The 22,532-nt window shown below is 42.7% G+C and overlaps 1 protein-coding gene and 1 long non-coding RNA gene across 4 annotated transcripts in view; both read right to left on the bottom strand.

The window, feature by feature from the left end:
• Positions 1-22,532, bottom strand: part of LOC119026715 (low affinity immunoglobulin gamma Fc region receptor III-like) — a 95,591-nt gene that overhangs the window by 2,165 nt on the left and 70,894 nt on the right. Inside the window, exons 4-9 of one of the 2 annotated variants that reach the window (XM_037111221.1) lie at positions 10,937-11,176; positions 10,399-10,542; positions 8,521-8,622; positions 4,948-5,046; positions 2,340-2,438; positions 1,611-1,709 (exon numbers count right to left, since the gene is read on the bottom strand). In XM_037111221.1, the coding sequence (XP_036967116.1) occupies positions 1,611-1,709; positions 2,340-2,438; positions 4,948-5,046; positions 8,521-8,622; positions 10,399-10,542; positions 10,937-11,176 (783 nt within the window). The remainder of the gene's footprint in view (positions 1-1,610; positions 1,710-2,339; positions 2,439-4,947; positions 5,047-8,520; positions 8,623-10,398; positions 10,543-10,936; positions 11,177-22,532) is intronic. The other variant, XM_037111220.1, reaches the window with a different exon arrangement.
• Positions 17,055-18,367, bottom strand: LOC119026764. Of its 2 annotated transcripts, XR_005077232.1 has the most exons (4): positions 18,332-18,367; positions 17,641-17,849; positions 17,403-17,470; positions 17,055-17,252 (listed from the first exon to the last, which is right to left on the bottom strand). It is a non-coding gene; the product is annotated as an uncharacterized LOC119026764 (long non-coding RNA). The 2 variants fall into 2 exon arrangements; XR_005077231.1 differs by lacking the exon at positions 18,332-18,367 and having other exon boundaries at positions 17,641-17,941.

Genomic DNA, 22,532 nt, shown 5'->3' with positions numbered 1-22,532 from the left:
CTTTCAGAGCTGGCAACAGGGAGGAGGGGAGAACAACACAGGGACATCTAAAGGTGAAGATCAGGGAGGCTAAAGAAACCTACATGAGGAACCTGGAGCAGAAACTTCAGCAGAACAACATGAGAGGTCTGGAGGGGAATGAGGACCATCACTGGATTCAGGTCAGCTTGCAATAGAGGGGTTGAAGGCAGTGTGGACCGGGCCTACTGCTGTCTGCCAACTACCACCCTCCCCACACCTCCTCCCCTGGTCTCCAGACTCACTACACACTACAACAACTGACTCTACACCTCCACCCTCCCTACCTGTCACCTCTACACTGAGCATCACAGTTGACCATGTTAGAAGACAGCTTGTGAGACTCCACTCAGTCAAGCTATGCTATGTGGAATACTTCACCATGTCCCCAGCATGAGTCTGAGTCTACAGAGGGTCCCTGTGATGTGGAAGACGTCCTGCTTTGTCCCTGTGTTGGAGACGACTCGTCCCTGTGGCTCCAAGGACTACTGACCTGTGGCACTGAGCTCCCACATCATGACCCTAGAGAGACTCGTCTTGGAGCAGGTCAAACCACTCTTGGACCCCCTACAGTTGCCTATCATCTACCATCATCTACATCATCTACCTGTTCAACGGTGTCTACGCCCACGTGGACGAGCCGGCGAGTGTCATGTTTTTTGGCATCTACTGGGTGAGAAGTTGACAGCGATGCAGGTGGATTCCCCCCTTGTGACCTGGCTTGGTGACTATCTGACTGGCAGACCACAGCACAACACTGTGTATCAGAGTGGTCAGCAACTCTGGACTGTCCCCTCTCCCTTCATCTTCACCCTCTACACCACAGACCTCAACTACTGCTCAGAGACCTGTCATCTCCTGAAGCTCTCTGATGACTCAGCAATTGTTGGATGCATCAGTGAGGATGAGTACAGGACTACAGGACAACTTTGTCACATGGTGTGAGCTGAACCATCTACAGCTCAACGTGACAAAGACCCAGGACTGGTTGTGGACCTGAGGAGGAACAAGGTGCTGTTGACCCCTGTTTCCATCCAGGGGGTCAGTGTGTATGTATTGGATTATAAATATCTGGGGGTCCACATTGTTAATGAACTGGACTGGGTAAAGAACACCAACACCCTCTACAGGAAGGGACAGAGTCTCTATTTTCCTTGTAGGCTGAGGTTCCTGAGGTTCATCTGCCGTAATATGCTCAGGATGTTTTATGAGTCTGTGGTGGCCAGTGCTATCCTGTATGCTGTTGTGTGCTGGGGCAGCCAGCAGACTGAACAGACTGATACATTCAGCACTGGACTGATCCCACCAAGATGCACCACAGGGCGTAACTTTAATTTGTTTGGATCTGCAGTCATGTAGAAACCTGTGTGATGAAGCTACTGACTGTTGTTGCTAATTTAGTTATATCATCATGTTTTGTAATGCTTTATATTCTTTTGAGATGTAATATAAAGTCTTCTATTAAAGTGTCAAATCTGATAATATCAACAGTGGAAATTAGCATGCTAATATTAGCTGATAGCAGATTAGTTATGTTCAAAGACTGGAGCCAGAAAGTCCAAAGCTGGTTCATGAATACAGATCAGCTGTACCTCTGGTCCTGTTTGTCTTCTTGTCTTTGAAGACGACTTGTCCATAACTGAGGTCTTCTGCTGGTCTCACTGCAGAGTAAACCACAGCTGGATCATTCTCTGCAACACAACAACACATCCTCATTACATGACGGCATGTACGACCACTGACACAGAGCTGCTGCTGTATTTACTGCCAGTGTTAAAACTACAACACAAGAACAATATCAATCTCTCTGCTGTAGAAATAATCATTTTTCATGTAGGATTATATTTATTTTATTAATATTGTATTATTTGATAAATGGCAGCAGGTTGTTTTCTCTCTGTGTGGAACAGGAAGTTAACTGTGATGACCACAGAGCTGCTCGCTTCGACTAAAATAAGTGATGCATTAACCACAAGGCACAAAGCTTCACCATCAGTCGAGAGAAACATCACCAGCTTCACTGGAACCAGCAGGAGGAAGTCGGTCGTGTGATTTGATATGCAGAGTGGAAAAAACCTACAATATCATCAGAGTTCAGAAACAACATATTCCTCGTCTGCTGATCCGTCTCCTCTTCATGTCCACCGCTCTCATCAATAAAGTATCGATAAAGTAAAAAGTTTTAATTCCCTTTTCGGATAATTTCAGTCGGTGATGCCTGACGTGTTTTAGAGCACTTTTGTTTGTATCATGTGTCCGCTAATCTTTCTCTGACATAATATACTATTGTTCATTCATGAGACAAACCAGATCAGCTGTACCTCTGGTCCTGTTTGTCTTCTTGTCTTTGAAGACGATTTGTCCATAACTGAGGTCTTCTGCTGGTCTCACTGCAGAGTAAACCACAGCTGGATCATTCTCTGCAACAGAAGAACAATATGAACACACATTATCTGTCATGCAGGGTTATAATATGATTGATTATGGAGTTCATGAATGTCAGCAACAGTTTTTTTTCTTCTTTTTAACACCTCTGCTGTGAAAAACAACAGATCAAATTTAAACTGGACGACCACAAACACGTTGTTCTGACGGGTCACTCCACCATCACTAAAGTGAGAAACAACAACAGCTTCAGTTCACAGTTTACTGGAAACAGCAGGAGGAAGTTGGTGTTGTGGTTTGATTTAACTGATTAAAAGAATAAAACACAAAAACAAAATGTTTTTAAGGTCAGTTTGATATGAAGTCAAGTTCATTTAGTTAGTTGAGATTGTTATAAACCTCAGAGTGAGGAAGGAAACACGTCCTGTTCTTTGTTTCTGTGTTGAATTTCTTTCTTATTTCATCTTAATGAATTCAGGTTATATTCTATATTTTTTGTTAACAATTTTTTAAATTCATTTTTCATGTCAACATATAGCAAAAAAATGAAAATCAGAATGCTGATATGCTGGTGGGAAGCCAGTGAGGGATCAGACACTTTTCTTTGTAACATTTCTCTTTATAAGTTCTGTTTGAGTTACTTGTGTCAGTTAGACAAATTATAACTGTGAAGAAGTGGATGTCATGGTATCGCCGTCAGATCCTGCAGATTTGCCCTCCACAACATTTACAGGATCTGGTCTTTCCTCACAAGAGACGTGACACAACTTCTGGTCCAAGCTCTTGTCGTGTCCCTCCTGGACTACAGTAACTGCTCTTGGCTGGACTCTCAGCCTCTGAGACTAAACCACTGCAGTGCATCCAGAACGCTGGATTGTAACCAATGTAAGTAAGTAAGTAAGTATAACTTCATTTATATAGCACCTTTTTGACACAGAGATCCAAAGTGCTCTCCAAACAACAAATAGATGAGCATAACCACACAAAAAATGCAAACAAAGAGAGTAAAACGGTAAAATAAAAAAAGAGAGAGATAAATAAAAGAGGCACAGCAGATGAGAAAACTAAACAAGGAAATCTATAAAAGGCTTGTCTGTAGAGGTGGGATTTGAGCAGCCACTTAAAACTGTCCAATGCTTCAGTGAATCCAAGTGAATGGGGAAGACTATTTCACAATGTTGGGGCTAAAACAGCAAAGGCACAGTCACCTTTAGTTTTACAGATCAAGTCTGGAATGGATAAAAGGACGAGGTGGAATGAGGAACGAGGAGATCTGCATTTTGGACTAAGTGTAATCGGTTTAACGAAGCCTGACTGAGACACATGCAGAGGGAGTTACAGTAATCAAGAAGGGAGAAAATAAAGCTGTGAATTACTTGATCCAGATCTCAGGAGGACGGGAATATTTACATTTTTGCTACATTTTGTAGCTGCAGGAAACAGAACTGGACAAGTTTTGTAAAATGTAGCTCAAATGTCATATGCTGGTCAAAGACGATACACAGATTCTTAACAGTGGGTTTGATGTTGGTGCGCAGATGTCCAATAAACTGATCAACTGCAGTGAAAAATTTATCAGGGCCAAATAAAATGATTTCAGTTTTATCTGGATTTAAGTGGAGAAAATTAAGAGACATCCAGTCTTTGGTGGAGCTAAGAGCTCATGGAGAGAGGACGGTTGATTCAGGTTATTGGGTTTCCCAGAAAAGTAGATCTGTGTATCATCCGGATAACAGCGATATGATATGTCAGGGAAGTGGCTGAACAAATGACCCAGTGGAAGCATGTCCAGGATGAACAGAACCGGACCAAGAACCGACCCCTGAGGGACACCACAGAAGAGGGGAGCGGAAAAGGGAACATGATAATCAATGCAGACATTAAAGACTCTGTTAGTCAAATAGGAATGAAACCAATTTAAGTTTGTACCAGAAATGTCAACCCAGTTCTGTAAATTATCCAGTAAAATGGCATGATCGATAGTGTCAAAGGCTGCAGTCAGATCAAGGAGAATACGGATGCTTTCACCTTTGTCAGCATGCATAAGAATGTCATTAGACACTCTCAGTAATGTTGTCTCTGTGCTGTGTTTTTGGCGAAAACCAGATTAGAATTTGTCAAAGACTCAGTGTCCTTCTTACAGCTTCAGGAGCTGATCCAGGACAATCTTTACAAGGATTTTATATAAAAAGGGAAGTTTAGAGATGGGTCTGTAGTTTTCTAACTGTTGTGGGTTGACAGAGGGTTTTTTAAGAGGTGGCTGGCAATTTTAAAGAGGTCAGGTACGGACCCTGATGTGAGTGAGGAATTGATGATAGAAAACAGACTAGGACCTAAGACAGGGAGTATCCTCTTCATATCCACCACTCTCATCAATAAAGTATCGATAAAGTAAAAAGCTTCAATTCCCTTTTCGGATAATTTCAGTCGGTGATGCCTGAAGTGTTTTAGAGCACTTTTATTTGTATCATGTGTCCGCTAATCTTTCTCTGACATAATATACTATTGTTCATTCATGGCAGAGACAAACCAGATCAGCTGTACCTCTGGTCCTGTTTGTCTTCTTGTCTTTGAAGACGACTTGTCCATAACTGACGTCTTCTGCTGGTCTCACTGCAGAGTAAACCACAGCTGGATCATTCTCTGCAACAGAAGAACAATATGAACACACATTATCTGTCATGCAGGGTTATAATATGATTGATTATGGAGTTCATGAATGTCAGCAACAGTTTTTTTTCTTATTTTTAACACCTCTGCTGTGAAAAACAACAGATCAAATTTAAACTGGACGACCACAAACACGTTGTTCTGACGGGTCACTCCACCATCACTAAAGTGAGAAACAACAACAGCTTCAGTTCACAGTTTACTGGAAACAGCAGGAGGAAGTTGGTGTTGTGGTTTGATTTAACTGATTAAAAGAATAAAACACAAAAACAAAATGTTTTTAAGGTCAGTTTGATATGAAGTCAAGTTCATTTAGTTAGTTGAGATTGTTATAAACCTCAGAGTGAGGAAGGAAACACGTCCTGTTCTTTGTTTCTGTGTTGAATCTCTTTCTTATTTCATCTTAATGTATTCAGGTTATATTCTATATTTTTTGTTAACAATTTTTTATTCATTTTTCATGTCAACATATAGCAAAAAAATGAAAATCAGAATAATAGAAGAAAATAAAATAGAACATACAGACATTCAAGTGTATTCCCTATTAACAAACAATATACTATTGACTGTATGTTCAAAAAAAAACCAAAAAAACAAACAAAAACAAAATAAATCCAGACAACAGCGCCAAAAAAAAGAGCACACACCCAAAAATAAGAAACAAAATATATAAATATACACACACACACACACACGGTCACATATACATATATACACACAGACATGTTTATACATATAAAAGAAAAACAAGAACAACAGACAAACAAACACAATGAAAACAAAGGTGCCATACATGTTCTAACATCTAAGAGTCAACCCCCCCCCAAATCAAACACATTCACACACTCTCACACTCAAGTCCAGATTAAAAGAACCAATCATAAGAACCGACCCCTGAGGGACACCACACAGCAGGGGAGCAGAAGAGGAAACATGATTATCAATGCAGACATTAAAGACTCTGTTTAAGTTTGTACCAGAAATGTCAACCTAGTTCTGTAGTCTGTCCAGTAAAATGGCATGATCGATAGTGTCAAAGGCTGCAGTCAGATCAAGGAGAATACGGATGCTTTCACCTTTGTCAGCATGCACAAGAATGTCATTAGACACTCTCAGTAATGTTGTCTCTGTGCTGTGTTTGTGGCGAAAACCAGATTAGAATTTGTCAAAGACTCAGTGTCCTTCTTACAGCTTCAGGAGCTGGTCCAGGACAATCTTTACAATGGTTTTAGATAAAAAGGGAAGTTTGGAGATGGGTCTGTAGTTTTCTAACTGTTGTGGGTTGACAGAGGGTTTTTTAAGAGGTGGCTGGCAATTTTAAAGAGGTCAGGTACGGACCCTGATGTCACAGGGACTGGAGAATGTCAGGACAGCAGAGTCACTCTCCTTCTTCCACAAAAGACTCAAGACTCATTAGTTCAGACTTCATCATGCATAGCATGACTCCCCCGCCACCCCCCAAAAGAATTCATGAATAAGCAAATTAATTAAATTGTATGCACTTGTATGTTTGTATCGTCACACTTCAATCACAGCATATATACACTTAAAGAATCTTTGACAAATAGCAGTTAGCTTCTGTTAGCAGATTCACCACCGGAAACAAACGGACAGAGCGCACGCTAACACAACACACAGTATCATCACCTGAAACTGACGAGCTACAGTCTGAACCTTTATGGAGTAACAAACATTTTGTCACACCACGGTGAGGGATGTCTTGTCTTGGGTTTTTTGTCTTGTCAGTTTCCTGTTTTATTTTGAAAAGTAACTCTCCTCTCGTTTCAGATCACTTGCCCTTCCTTGTGTGTCACCTGTCTGACGTCATCCCTGATTCCTGATTGTTTCCACCTGTGATCCCCTCCCCCATGTGTATATAGTCTCTGTCTTCCCTTGGCTTTGTTGCTATAGTATTTTGTTTGTCCTCGTCGTGAACTCCAAGCCCTTCCACAGCCTTGACCCCTTCCCTGTCTTGAAACCTAAAGTTAAGTATTGTGAGATTTATTTTGTGCATATTGTTTTCCTCTGGAGAAGAGTGATTTTGAGTTGTCTTGTTTTGGTTAGCGTTTTGGTTTATGATAAAGTTAATTTTATAGCCTTGTTTTTCCTCCTTTTGGAGCGCCTTTTGTTTTTGTAAAGTATCGTTTAGAATAGAGAAGATAATTTCATAGCCTGAGTGCTTTCTTCGTTTGAGTGATTTTGTGTTGATTCATTTTATAGCCTGTAGAGTTTCAGTTTAGTGTAGCCTTTTTTTCTTTTCTCCCGCGGAAGCGCCCTTAGGTCTGTCTTCTTGTTGCGTGTTGTGTTTTGTCTCAGCCTTCCAGTATTTCATAGTCTATTTGTTTATTGCTCTGTCTGCAGAGAAACAATATCAGAAAATAAAGCCTGTCATTACACCTGCCTTCCTGCATCTGAGTCCTCACTTTCTGTTCAAGTCTGACACATTTATATGTACATGTCAGTTTTATTTCCCTCAACACACTTTCTTAAATATTCTATATAAATGCGTTTATACCATGGTCTAGGGGAATACTTGATTTTGATTGGCTGCAGGGTGTCCATTAATCCCTGATATATGGACACCTACTAAGTAGTTCCAGTCAAATTGTCTGTTCCCTGTTCTAAATTAATGTGCTAGCTAGTGTATTAGCCTGTCAACACTGAGTGCAGTCCATCAGTCCTTCAGTATCCTCTGAACACCGCAGGGTGGCGACTGTAACACGCAAGCTGCAGAAAGTACACTTCCCCTCTAAACTTACTGATACGTGACTAAGCTCACTTCGCTGTTCACCTCTCTGCTTCAGGCTGCAGCCACAGTAATGTTAGACACGGCTAATTATTTGTTAGTGAAAATCTTGATATTGATTTGGGGACAGCGACATGACTGGTTAGCTAGCTGGTGTTGTTAGCTAGCATACTGTCAAATTATATTCACTGTTTGTCCATTGTACGCAATGTTATTGGCTTTAAATCTTGCTAGCACAGCGTTAGCTTTCTGGCTCATCGCTCAGCGGACTAGAATATCTCCCGTTGCCAAGTCGTATCTAAGGTCCGTCCTATTTACTGGAGGAGTGAACAACGTTTCCATTTCATAAGAACTTGACAGGAGGGTAATAATGACTGTTCCAGGTATTAGTCAAACCATCAGGCTTTACCAGGAAAACGTAGTTATGGCTTGTGAAAATGCATGAAAGTATAAATTAATGGTCATAATGTCTTTTCTTTGGCAAGTGACCATGGTATAAGCAGGATAATGCCCAACGAGGTGTCCATAATCGGGCATTAAGGCCATTACTTCTTGATTATGGACACCTCGTCAGGCATTATCCAATACTTACATCACATTACAAAATGTCCTCATGGTGTCGAGATGAGAGCGGTCCTCACAAAGATACAAGAACACACACACACACACACCAACAGTTGAATCAATTAAGCCATCTTTACCTCCGCTCCGTCTGATTGGCTGTTCTGGGGGACGTGATATTCTAACACCACTGTAAGTGATGTCACCTCTGATGTCATCACCTCCTACTTCTTCTTCTGCTGCTGAAATGAACCAAAATGACAGAAAATTTTCAATTTAAAGTCTAAAGACCAGTCCCTCCAGAAAAACCATAATCAGCCAAAGTCTGCATATTTATGAGGGGGCAGCATTTTTTCAAATACGCTGCACTTTCTCCACATAAATCCCTGCATCTTCATTGCAAAAAGTCACATATATCTTAGCAGAAAGTTGAAAAATGTTGCATTTACTTCACACAAGGGCGCCCATTTTCCCCTGTTGCCATGGGAACGTTATGAAGTGATGTAATTGCACAACGTGCTGCAAACCCTGAGATGAAGCCCATCAATTTGTCTCATTTGCCAACAAAAAATCATACCAGTTTCAAAAACCTTACAGTTGCAAGTATATTAGTAGTACGTAAATTTACGTTACAGTAAGAGATTGCACGTTGTGCACTGGAAGCACTTATTCTAACAGAAGTTGTCTGTCTTGTATAGCTACCTCTGTAAAACAGGAAGCACACATTTTATTTTTTTATATTTTATTTATTAATTTTTACAGAAGTTGTAGCATTTTGCTTTTGTAAAGCTACACAACTTGTTTGATTCATCAATGTTTTGTAAGTTTGAGCCATGTGTTTATTAAAGTCTGAAATAAAACAAGATGAGAACTGAAATATTCTCAGCACTTTCTGTGATGTAGTATGCTTGCTTATCATAGGAAGTAATAAGAAATGACTCTTTACATTAAGGGAGCAGCCTAGTGAGAACAGGATGTTGGGGGAGTCTCTTTTTCTCTTTTCATCAAACCACATTTTCATTGCTAAAATTGCATAAATATCCTGCATATTCCATTGCATTTTTTAAGAAAATGTGAAGCATAATCAAGGATTTTTGCTCACAACAATCAGAAAACAACTCTGCATTTTCCTGGAAGGACTGAAAGACAATCAAAAGCTCCAGAGCTGAGCTGATCAATGAGAATCCAAACAGAAACAGTTGTTACAGTTTTAACATGTGATGATTTGTGTGACACACTGCAGCTCTGAGATGTTCATATAAATGTGAATATCAGCAGAAAAATACTATTTTAAAGGTGTAGTTGTTGATAAATGACCAGAATTTGAAGGTAGTTTAAAAAACTTTTGTTGACCGCTAACTGCTGCTCACTATTCTCACTGGCTACAGTGAGTAGCTGCTGTTAGCATGTAGCTCAGTTAGCCATGGAGCTAAGTAGGTCTGTTAGCTGATGAACAGATTATTTCCACATGTTACTGTGAACTGAGGATTGATTTGGACTGAACCAGAGGAGACTGTGGAGACAAACCAGAACTGTTCTGGTGACTCTGACTCAGTTTGAGTCCAGTTTGAATGAAGTGAGTTTAACGACGAGTTAACGAGCAGATTAAACTGGTCTGAGTTCAGTCAGAGACACAAACTGGAGTTCAGACGGTGGACGGTTGGATTTTTCTGTTTATGATGAAAAAGGAGTCAAAATATTTCCTTTCTTCACATTTATAAGTTTATGTTGTTGGGTTAGGGTTAGGCCCGCCTCACTCTGCCTCTGATTGGTTGGTTTTGGTGGTTACATTCTCTATGCTAGCTAGTTAGCATGCTAGCTTCAGTAGACATCTCTGTAACACAGAACAGAGACGTCTTTGACAGAACGTCAACACTGTTGTTTCTTCTCACTCTGGTCAAATCTCAGCCTGCAGAAGTGAACTGCAGCACACGGCTGAGACAAATAATGACACACAACTTATGTTGAAGTCTGTTTTTGTGTCTGAATGTGTCTGAATGTGTCTGAATGTGTCTCACCTTTAGGCTTCCTGTTGGTGAGTCGTCTCACCTCTAGAACCAGAAGAACCAGAACAATCACAACAACCAGCAGACTGGGTAGAACAACTGAAACAGTCAACATCAAAGCATCAAGACGAGGAGAAGTTGTCGCAGCAGGTTTCTCTAAAATGAACAAAGATTGTCATCAACAACACAGAAATCAAATGAATTCATTGAGTCATTTCACTGCAGAGAGAAACCAGATCAAACTAAGAAAGTGAACTTGCTCCTGTCTGGTCTGTTCCTCTTGTTCTATGTCAGCCTGAGACCCACAAACTTTATATAGAGGAGAAGAAATCAAATGATGGTTCAATATTAGACTTTAACAAGGTGTCCAGGTTTTCCAGCTGTGGTATTAAAGACAAAACTACTTTAAAACATAAAGACATGTAAAGTTTTATCTGCTACATATGAAACATAGAAATGTTGAACATTGGATGCCAACAGTGACTCTGGAGACAGGCTGTCTCTGTCTCTGCTGACATTTGTATTGTAGACTTCAGTTGAACCTCCTGACCTGTGACAGTGATCCAGCTGGGTGGAGACTCTCCATCACTGCTGGTGTTACACTTGTAGAATCCTTCATCAGACCTGGAAACATGGTGGATGGTCATGTGACCTGTAGGCTCAGTCCTGAAGACGGAGTCATCTTTATAGAAACCAGCTGAGAGGATGGAGGTCTGTGTTGTACAGGTGAGAGTGACATCATCTCCCTCCATCACAGGGTGGACAGGACTCTGCAGGATCACTGCTCCACCTCAACACACAGACAAACATGTTATTCCAGGTGTGTGTTCCTGTTGTGAGTGTGAAGGTGATGACAGGATGCAGGTAGCATCACACAACCAGTCTCACTGTCCTGTCCTGTACTCAGCAACACTTCATCACAACAATCTCTCTGGAGAAACATTTGGCACATGGACCTGATTTATCATCTCTACATGTTGAACATAATCTCAGACTGACAGATGAACAACATGTTGAGGAGGCAGACTCAGTGCTCCACCCAGTGTTGTTGCCTCCTGAAGGTCACCTGTCTGTCTTCTGGTCTTTGTCTCTCTCAGGCTCAGCCAAAGTGAAAAGGTGAAAGACAGACTCAGTGTTCAGACCTGGTGGAGTTACAACAGCCTCATCTTACCAGTGACAGTGATGGTGATGCTGCTACTGGCTGCTCCGCCTGTGGACTCACACCAGTAAACTCCACTGTCAGATGTGAGGATGTAGCTGATGTTACAGGAAGAACCATTTTTTCTTCCCCAGCCAGCTTCACACTTTGTCCCGGTGTCTTTGCTCGTGTTCCTCGTCACCGTCCATCCATCAGAGCTGTCGTCCTCCTCACACCTCAGAGAGACAAACTCTCCTTCAAACATCTGAGTTCTGTTAGGACTGATGTTCAGAGAGGCTGGAGGACGAGACAGAGAGATGTGGTTACAGATGATAATGGTCAGTTTGGACAGAAGTGTCTCTTCTTCCTCTTCCAGTCTCTGTAGACCTTGTTGACCTGCACTGATCTCCTCTGTGTTTCAGGCTCTGAGTCTCCTCATGTTTTAAATGTAACTCTCAGAGTTCAGGTGTCAAACACACAGCAGATCTGACTTCATGTGTCTCACATGTCAATATTGTTTCTGCACTTTCTCTGTCAGCTGCTGCATCGTGCTGCATCGTGTGCAGTCCTGCTTTCACAATGACATTTTTATAGCAGCACATTTATCTTTAGCGTCCAGTCTGTGGACATCCAGACAGTCTTCACTCTTTTATTGTATGTGCAAACTGTTTCCCTCCATAAACAGTCCTGAACACTAACTGTTCTATCAGGGACTAAATAACTCTTCATCAGTCACACAGGAAGTGTTCTCACCTTGGTGTGTGCAGCCGCTCAGCAGTGACGTCACAACTAAAGACAAAAGACACTCCGGTTGGTTTGAGAGGAAACACAGAGGAGGACAGTCGTATCAGAGAAACATCATCAGCTCCTGTTGTTTTAAAGCAACACTGTGAAAAGTGACGTCACAACTAAAGACTAAAGACTCCGGTTGGTTTGACAGATTAAAAACTGCAAAATGTCAGAAAACGTTCACAAACAGTTTCTGGAAAATTGGAAAATTGGAAAAAAAGTGGAAAATTACAGCGTCCCCTACATCTATTCTGTGTAGATTATCTGTCACAATTTTAGTAGAATTACAAATGTGTAGAAAACAAACAAACAATTGAAATATACAACTTGAAGGTTGCTATATTTGAAATAACAGTTAGATCATGTTATTTCATAGAATAGTTCAATCAATCTAGAACATGGAGGTTTTTAAAACTAATCAAAAACTTTGATTTTCATGTATTTCATATTCACTTAATATGAAAAATCAGACAACAAATTACACAGTTATTATCAGTGAAATTTTACTTTACAGTGTGGTTGTAGTGCACAGAAAACAGGGTTAGTTCATGAAAATTAGTATAAAACATAAATATGTAATAAATATGATCGTTGATCAGTGAAGACCCTTCTGGTCCCTTCTGCTGTGATCTGTTGGTGCTGCTGGTCTGAGATCAGTGTGTTCTCTTGTCTCTTGGCTCTGTAACTCCCTGCTGCTGGTCTGAGATCAGTGTGTTCTCTTGTCTCTTGGCTCTGTAACTCCCTGCTGCTGGTCTGAGATCAGTGTGTTGTCTCGTCTCTTGGCTCTGTAACTCACTGCTGCTGGTCTGAGATCAGTGTGTTGTCTCGTCTCTTGGCTCTGTAACTCCCTGCTGCTGGTCTGAGATCAGTGTGTTCTCTTGTCTCTTGGCTCTGTAACTCCCTGCTGCTGGTCTGAGATCAGTGTGTTCTCTCGTCTCTTGGCTCTGTAACTCACTGCTGCTGGTCTGAGATCAGTGTGTTCTCTTGTCTCTTGGCTCTGTAACTCACTGCTGCTGGTCTGAGATCAGTGTGTTGTCTCGTCTCTTGGCTCTGTAACTCCCTGCTGCTGGTCTGAGATCAGTGTGTTCTCTTGTCTCTTGGCTCTGTAACTCCCTGCTGCTGGTCTGAGATCAGTGTGTTGTCTCGTCTCTTGGCTCTGTAACTCACTGCTGCTGGTCTGAGATCAGTGTGTTGTCTCGTCTCTTGGCTCTGTAACTCCCTGCTGCTGGTCTGAGATCAGTGTGTTCTCTTGTCTCTTGGCTCTGTAACTCCCTGCTGCTGGTCTGAGATCAGTGTGTTCTCTCGTCTCTTGGCTCTGTAACTCACTGCTGCTGGTCTGAGATCAGTGTGTTCTCTTGTCTCTTGGCTCTGTAACTCACTGCTGCTGGTCTGAGATCAGTGTGTTCTCTTGTCTCTTGGCTCTGTAACTCCCTGCTGCTGGTCTGAGATCAGTGTGTTCTCTCATCTCTTGGCTCTGTAACTCACTGCTGCTGGTCTGAGATCAGCGTGTTCTCTCGTCTCTTGGCTCTGTAACTCACTGCTGCTGGTCTGAGATCAGTGTGTTCTCTTGTCTCTTGGCTCTGTAACTCACTGCTGCTGGTCTGAGATCAGTGTGTTCTCTTGTCTCTTGGCTCTGTAACTCCCTGCTGCTGTCAGAAACTCCAGACATGAACATTTAGGAAGCGTGCAGACGAACAGGAACACAGATGAAGTGTGTTTTACTCACCGAGCAGCCACAGCAGACATGATTCCTCCATGTTGAGTCCTGGTCATCTGAGCTCAGCAGCATGTAGCAGTCAGACCAAGTCGACGCTCCTCCTTCCTCGTTGCTGTCTGTCAGTGTTTCTGACACACATTTAGCAGGAAGTCACTTTTCTGTTGTTTAGTGTGTTTGTACATACAGAGAAACAACAGGGTCAGACAGAACTGATGTCTGTTAAATATATATTATAGATACTTTAATATATAATATATTATAGTATAAATACACTAACACCACTGTATTGTGACTCTACAATCAGCCCATAATCACTGTGTATCTGTGAGATATGATTCATGTCACTAACAGCATCAGACAGTCTGATGGAGTCAGAACCTCTCTGCTGGGCCGGTCCGTGTCTCTGACTACGTCATGTGATGTACCAGCTCCTCAGTCAGCAGCCAATAGGAGTCCACAGAGCGCTGCACTGATCCAGGTCCCCTCCAGCCGGTCCACAGGGAGAAGTCTGGGTCAGACGGTACCAGAGGGATCACTGAGCCCAGGAGCTGTTCTGATGGACTTTTATCTGACTTCTGTCAATCAGTTAGTTTTCATCTTCACTGAATGTTGATATGAAGAATAATTTAATTGTTAATGTCATGTTGTTGTGATGGTGAGCAGCCTACATGTTGTTATCAGGTCTTCAGGTCCAGGGTTCAGGTCCAGGGTTCAGGTCCAGTGTTCAGGTCCAGGGTTCAGGTCCAGGGTTCAGGTCCAGGGTTCAGGTCCAGTGTTCAGGTCCAGAGTTCAGGTCCAGTGTTCAGGTCCAGGGTTCAGGTCCAGGGTTCAGGTCCAGAGTTCAGGTCCAGTGTTCAGGTCCAGTGTTCAGGTCCAGTGTTCAGTTCCAGTGTTCAGGTCCAGAGTTCAGGTCCAGTGTTCAGGTCCAGTGTTCAGGTCCAGGGTTCAGGTCCAGGGTTCAGGTCCAGTGTTCAGGTCCAGGGTTCAGGTCCAGTGTTCAGGTCCAGGTCCAGTGTTCAGGTCCAGGGTTCAGGTCCAGTGTTCAGGTCCAGTGTTCAGGTCCAGGGTTCAGGTCCAGTGTTCAGGTCCAGGTCCAGTGTTCAGGTCCAGGGTTCAGGTCCAGGGTTCAGGTCCAGTGTTCAGGTCCAGGGTTCAGGTCCAGTGTTCAGGTCCAGGTCCAGTGTTCAGGTCCAGGGTCCAGGTCCAGGGTTCAGGTCCAGGGTTCAGGTCCAGGGTTCAGGTCCAGTGTTCAGGTCCAGGGTTCAGGTCCAGGGTTCAGGTCCAGTGTTCAGGTCCAGGGTTCATCAGGACTCTTTCCTGCTGCCATGTTCCTGTTACATTATTTATTAGAAGGCAGGTCTCTGTGTTAGATGTGTTGGTTGGTTGTTTAGTTGTTGCTTGTCTGCACATGTGCAGTGTGTTCGTCAGCTCCAGACAGTTAATGGAGGAAACAGAGACCAGAACCAGTGTCACAGTGAGTCCAGCAGGGGGCCCTGTTCACTGTGACACTGGTTCTGTTTCACTCTGACTGACTCTTATGATGACGCAGTGCAGAACTGGGCTGGACAAAACTGTTATCATATGTTTTTATATTGGTCAATTTCAGTAACTATCAAGATAAATATTAAACAGTAATAATAATGTTGTATTTATTTATTTATTCTCCTTAGCACAGAATCCAAAACAGACCAGAAGGTTTATTGTGGTTTATAAAATACATGAATTTATTGTCAGGTACTAGATGACGAACATTCAACAGAACCAACCAACCAGGTGGCTTCATGTTAAACATCAAATAAACAATATGATGAATATGTGCAACAACTTGCTTGTTTGGAACATTTCTTACACATTTTAGAGTTATTTTACTGAACATTGATTAAAGAAGATAATAGAATGTAAATGTTGAGGATGATTATGCTGTATATCCTGTGAATACATGCTTCATTATCCTCCTGTTCTGTAGACCTGATGTGGTTCTGACATGCGACCGGACCACATTTCACCTCTGAGCTGCTCCTCCACCTACATGCAGCTGAGGGACTGATGTTAGCAGAGTCTACGTAGCATCCAGGACCGCCATGTTTTCAAACTGTGCTGACAGGCATCATATCTTTCACAGTACAGAGTAATTTCACTGGTTATGTCTTCGTATCGCTTCGGTTTCTTCTCATGTGGAGTAAAGGCTGAAAAAATCATCACTCATGTTGTTGAGTGTGTGGAACATTTTAAACAGACAGTGAAAGTTGCTGGTCAGCAGCATGATGTGTCAACAACTTACTCCATAATCCAGAGTATGAGGAGGAGAGAAGTTGGCTGTGAAAGTCCAACACAGGTCACAGAGTCAGTCAGGTCGTCACAGAACACCAAGTTTATTGAATCCTGCAAGATTTAGGGCTCATTTGAGGGTTTCTGGAACAAACTGTATACACTGCACTAAATACACAAACATATGAATGCAACACTTTGTTTGTTGCTCCTGTTTCTCTCACAAGTTGAAGTTAACAATTTTATGAAGTTTTTTTCTTTTGTATGTACACAAAATAATCACTTTTGTTAAAATCCAATGAGATGAGCCGTCCACCTGACAGGTGTGGCAGATCAAGATGCTGACTGAACAGGACTCAGGCACAGGTAGAGAACCTGTCAGCGTGGGCAGGGAACTCCCCCTGCTGGTGACCCGCTTCATCATGCTGTCACATGACCTGGCATTAGGGGGCGCTATGGAGTCCTCTGATCACATCCACAACAATCATGCTGAATCATAAACATTTCACCAGATGTGTGCAGAGTTTGGGGGATGTTTAGCCACCAAACATGCTTCTCATCAGAGACGAACACGCACAGAAACAATAGGATCGTCACACTGATCGTGCTCGGGCCTGTTCACTGTCCCTGCACTGTGTGGGAGACGTGAGCACTGTGACTGTCTCAGAGACACGTTCACTGACATGTTTATTACAGCAGGTAATAGGAAGGACATGAAGCTCCAACATAACATGATCCCTCATGTGGTCACGACAGTTGTCTTTTATTAGTTTGTTACTGTATAATGTTGTTAACATTGGTCTCAACATGGACAGTGAGAATGTTTTTGATCTTATTTCAGCTCATTTCTGTTGCTCTGGTGTGTTTCAGACTGAAGATCATGATGGACTCCAGCTTGTCAGACTCTAACAAACACCTTCATGTTTCCATGTTCTTGTTGTTTTCACAGTGTTGCTACAGAAACAGACAGAGAGATATTATAAACCTTAAAGACATCTGTACAGGCCTGTCAAACACCGACAACATGGATCACAATAAACACGTCAGAAAATAGTCCAATAACATGTTACATAGTTTAACGTGTATGAATTAAATCAAACCAACCTGACAGCTCACAGTGAAAACACCCTGTCTCATGAACAGCCCATCATATCTCTTGATAATGGAGTGAACTACGAGAGACACGTGAACAGCCAATCATTTAACAGATGTGTTGAAATATATTAAAATGCAGATAAAAGTATTTCCAAGATCTAAAGTGAAGGTTTCTCTCCTGTCTGGTTCTCTGACAATAACAGATTTCACAGCTGCATCTGCTCTTCTGACAGGTTCAATCATTCACCAGCTCAGAGGTTAAACGTCTCCAGCATCTGTCCACTGCAGGAGACGTTCAGACGGACATGATGCACATCCTGATCTTTAGGAGGGAAAGACTGCAGTCACTTCCTGTTTGTTCTCAGGCTGACAGCCAATCAGTGCTGTCGGTCCTCCAGCAGGTGGCAGCAGCTTCACTGTGTTCATCAGCTGATGATCGACAGGCTGAAGTCTGAACTTTGACCCACAGGAGAAGAAACACAGAGACAAAGTTTAAAAATCAGCAAAACCAGCAGTCAGCTGCAGAGTGACGAGGATGATGAGATATAAGATCAGTTTAAAACAAGTTTCCCTTCTATCAGCACCAACATGTTATTTATCTAAAGATAAAACCTGCAGCTGGTGATCATTGGCTGCATAAGACAGTCAGTTTCACATGTTGACAGTTCAAACTCTGACATTCAGGTGCGGTTAACAGAATAAAGCCTCCAGCATCATTAACAAAGACTTTAGAGTTGTGCAGCTGCAGCTTTGATCACCAGCAGAAATGTTTTTTTACAAATCACAGATATGTTGAAACATTTCTGTGTTCAGGTTTGGACAGTAAAGCTCTCGGTTAGCGTCAGGAAAATGTTTGGGTGAGTATTTTTTGGCCCTTTATGTCTTCACTGATAAGGGACCCAGGCTGGGAGTCGACACCAGCTGCAGAGCCTCAGCACCTGGGACGCTGCTCCACCAGCTCAGCTGAACAGGCGTCCTGCTTCAGTTAGTTTATCAGCTGCTGCTGCTTCATCTCAAATCATTTCCTGGCAACAGAAACGTTCCCGCCCTTCAGGGAAACTGACAGGAAGTGAAACAATATGTTGTTGACATTCAAACTGAAGAACCGCCTGGAAACCCTGTTAGCTGAGTGTTGTGTTCACTGTCACCACGAGACTCACCAGCACATGGTTTGAATAGAAGAACACTTGTTGACTGTAATGTGATATAACAGAGTGAATCAGGAGCTGTTATATATCATCTGTATATTCAAGTCACACAGCTCAGCTCTGTGTAGCTCTGCCACTGAGACTTAAAGCATCAGTTCATATGTGGAGGTCAACAGATGAAGCAGCACCACAACACTACAAACACTCAGCTGAGAATATCTCACTTTCTCAAGTACGTTTGATGGAAAAGCTGTTTTTAGTATGAGTCCAGAATTAGTAAAACTGACTGTGTCAACGTTAGATTCTTTCAGAGGGGTTTAAACCACAGCTGATTTTCTGTGTAATGCAAATTCAGCCATTTTCTTCTCAACACATTAAGAAGGTCATAAATGTATTTCCTTAAAACAAGTAAAAAGAAATTCAACCATTCAGAATTTAATTGTGGAGCAAGACTCATGAACTGTGTTTCAAAATTTGTGTGTTCAGGATTTAATGGGCGGGTTAATTTTGTGAAGAGGAGCTACTGTGGAGCGTTCAAAATCACCACCAACAGTGTGATAGTGTCCACTTCACCCCCGATAGTTACAGCGACTGTCACCAGGTAAAGTCTGGATATCTGAAGAGTCTGTTGACGCTGGTCAGTGGGGCCGAACCGACTCTCTCCGTCCCCGGCTACCATCCTCCTGTCACACCGACAGCAGGCGCCACCATCACGGAAGAGTGATGAACTCTGAGCTCAGACAGAGTCAATATGTGAGTTATTATTTTCTCCTCAGCACCCACAGAGCTGCCTAATAACAAGCAATCAGCTGAGCGCTTGATCAAGCATTTGTGGGTTTTTAATAACTCAAAATAATGACTGTTTTTCCAGCTAGAAAACACACGTCTCTCTCCTCCCTAGTGTTGTGTTGGTTGTGAATGTGTTGTTCGAACGAATGAATCTTTTCAGTGAACGAAGTGAACAGGATCACTTCATGAACTGATTCGTTCCTTTCTCAGTTCGGTTGAGCTCAGCTGATCATGCTGCTGCGACTCACTCAGAGAACTGTGAGGACGTGATTCTTGTTCACATACTGTGCTGACAGTGGCGCTGTGTCTCTCACTCAGGACAGAGGAGATGATTCACATTCAGTAACCGTACTGCTAAAATTAGCACTGTGTTGCTAACATCCGTGTAGCATCATGTTTAGTGATTTTACTGCACAGAGGACATTTTCACCATGTAGTAATTTTAGTGCATGTAAACCACTCAAAGCAGCACTGCCTTAATGATTGTGTACTATAGTCCCTGAACGCACCGTCCCTCAGTAAGTGAACATGAACCTCAGGGCTGAATCATGAACTGAATGACGGCTCGTTTGGCTGCTCATCAGTTCAGGGAGTTGGAGAGCACTGAACGATTCGGTCAACACATTTTTGAACGAATCATTTTAATGAACGGATTCTAGAGATTCAGTTCAGTAAAAAGTCCTGCTGTTCCCATCACTACTCCTCCCTCCATTGTTGTTTACGTTTGTGTCTCTGCGTGCTGTTACACCCATAGACAAAATACACGTAGACGCCTCATAGACTGACGCTGAGGTATCAGTGCAGCCGCCATCTTGGATGGGTCTCCAATACCCCCCCCCCCACACACACACACACACATTTATTTCTCCTGAGGAAGGTGTATCCACAACTACAATAATCATAACCTCCCTAATTTTTACTGGATTTTCACACGGTTACAAACAGCAGAGATTTAGTTATGACACAGGGCGCTGTCACAAAGATTATTTAAAATAAAATAAAAATCTTACTTGTGAAAGGTAATCCCCCACGATCTGGTAACAACACTGCGCCGGTTATTGCAACCATAAACTGCACAAAATACGGTCATAGTTGCTCGTTCTCCGTTGATTCTGATTGACTCTGGTGCTAGTCTACAGTGAGGAGACCCAACCAAGATGGCGGCAGGATTTCATTCTAGCACGCCGTGAGGCGTCTACGTATATTATGTCTGTGGTTACACCTCAGTGTCCTCGTGCTGAAAACGTGACTTGTCCACATGTGACATCACTCCCCGAGACGCAATAAGAAAAGAAAATATATATTTTACTGAGGAAAATTACAAAAATGTTTGTAGCGCACAGTGACTTGAATAAGTAACTTTAATCTGATTACTGGTTTGGAAATATTAACGTGTTAGATTACTTATTACTGAAAAAAGTGGTCAGATTAGAGTAACAGGTTACCAGCATCACTGATTGTGGAGCTTCAGTGCAACATGGAGCTTGAAAATGTAAAGAAAATAATGAAAACAGGAGAATTAACTTTGAGCAAGTTTGGAGGAAAGTTGGAGGTGTGGAACCATTTTAAACAAGTCGTGGGCAGCGACAACATGAGTGCATTACATGTGGCACATGTTGCATTAAACATTAAGATCATTCCAAACAGATTTCTGTTGTTCAAACAACACAGGATCGTAGCTGAGAACATCAGTTATAACAGCCCACGTATTTAAAAAATGTTGGATTTGAATTAAGAACAAAGTACAGGAGGTGCTTGTTTTTCCATCAGTTTGAAACCTGATTTTATATACTTAGTGATTTTTTTAATCTTTCAATTTTGGCTCAGTGGTGAATGACACATGTTTCTGTGGTGTGACAAACTCATAACACAAGTTTATTTCTGCTTTACACGGACTTTAAAAGATGGAAGAAACCTGAAGATAAAGATTATAAATAGTTTAGTTCCAACAGAGTCTGTGAGGGAGGAGCAGCTTCATCCTGCAGCTGCTGCGATCACATGATTCATGTTGGTTCAGTCGTCGTCTTCATGTACAAACTCACAGACACAACGACAACTGAGACATCTGTTAGTGGCTGAATGTCCGACACAACCTGAACGCAGCATTTCTCTAACGGGGCTGATTTCTGGGAAACCACGTGACCACGTGCTGCATTTATAAAGAGGCAAGCAGGAAGCTGATAACAGAAGAGAGACCAGCAGAGACCAGCAGCAGAGAGTCCAGCAGCAGAGAGTCCAGCTCCTCCTCAGTCATGTCCTGGTTCACACCTGGGTCACTGACGCTCCTCCTCACCTGTTCATGGATCGTGGCTGTGAGTGCAGGTAAGAGGCGTGTCTGTGTGTGTGTGTCTCTGTGCGTGTGTGTGATATGACGTCTGAGGTTCCAGGTGTTTACTGAGTGTTGACGTCAGTACTTGGAGCTGGTTTATGATGTGTGAGCTGAATGATCGTTAGAGAGAAATGTGACACACTTCCGGTCTCAGGGCGGTTCCTCTCATGAGCAGTGAGCAGCTCAGAGCCGCTCTGGGCTTCTCTCCCCTGAACCCGGACCGAACCGGCTGTCTTAAATGTGTCTGGATTCATCTCACCCGGTTTTGGTGTTGCTCATTAACCTGTCCAGTCGGTGATGTCATGTTGCTGTGTGGGGAGTGGGCGGCTGGCTGATCTCTGGTCTGTAACGGTTCCTCTGCTGCTGAGGAAGAAGGCGGAGCAGCTGTGGCTCAGGGGCAGAGCCAGCATCTTGTTATTAGAAGGTCGCTGGTTCCATTCCTCTGGCTGGCATATCGAAGTGTCCTTAGGCAAGATACTGAACCCCAAACTGCTCCTGATGTCGGCACCTTGCATGGTGGAGCTGAACGATATATATCGTCATCGTATCTATATCTAGATGTGAACATTCAAGATATTAATACAGAAGAAGAAACGATATAAACGATACAGATTCTCCCTCCCTCATCCTGCATGTGCAGCTCGGGCAGTCACAACAAACATCATTTTTACGATTGTCCTTGAATGCACCGCTAAGGCCAGCCAACTACAAACCTCATTTCATGTTTGTTGTTGATCGACAGCTGAAGCCAGCCAATGACAAACACGAGGGCGGGAGTGAGACACACACACAGTCACACACACACACACTCAGACACACACACACACACACACACACAGTGTTGCCAACTTGGCAACTTTCTCGCTACATTTA

Source organism: Acanthopagrus latus, chromosome 10, assembly GCF_904848185.1.
Source record: "Acanthopagrus latus isolate v.2019 chromosome 10, fAcaLat1.1, whole genome shotgun sequence".
Classification (NCBI taxonomy): domain Eukaryota; kingdom Metazoa; phylum Chordata; class Actinopteri; order Spariformes; family Sparidae; genus Acanthopagrus; species Acanthopagrus latus.
The sequence above is the reverse complement of the archived record's forward strand: the minus strand, read 5'-3'. Positions and strand labels throughout refer to the sequence as shown.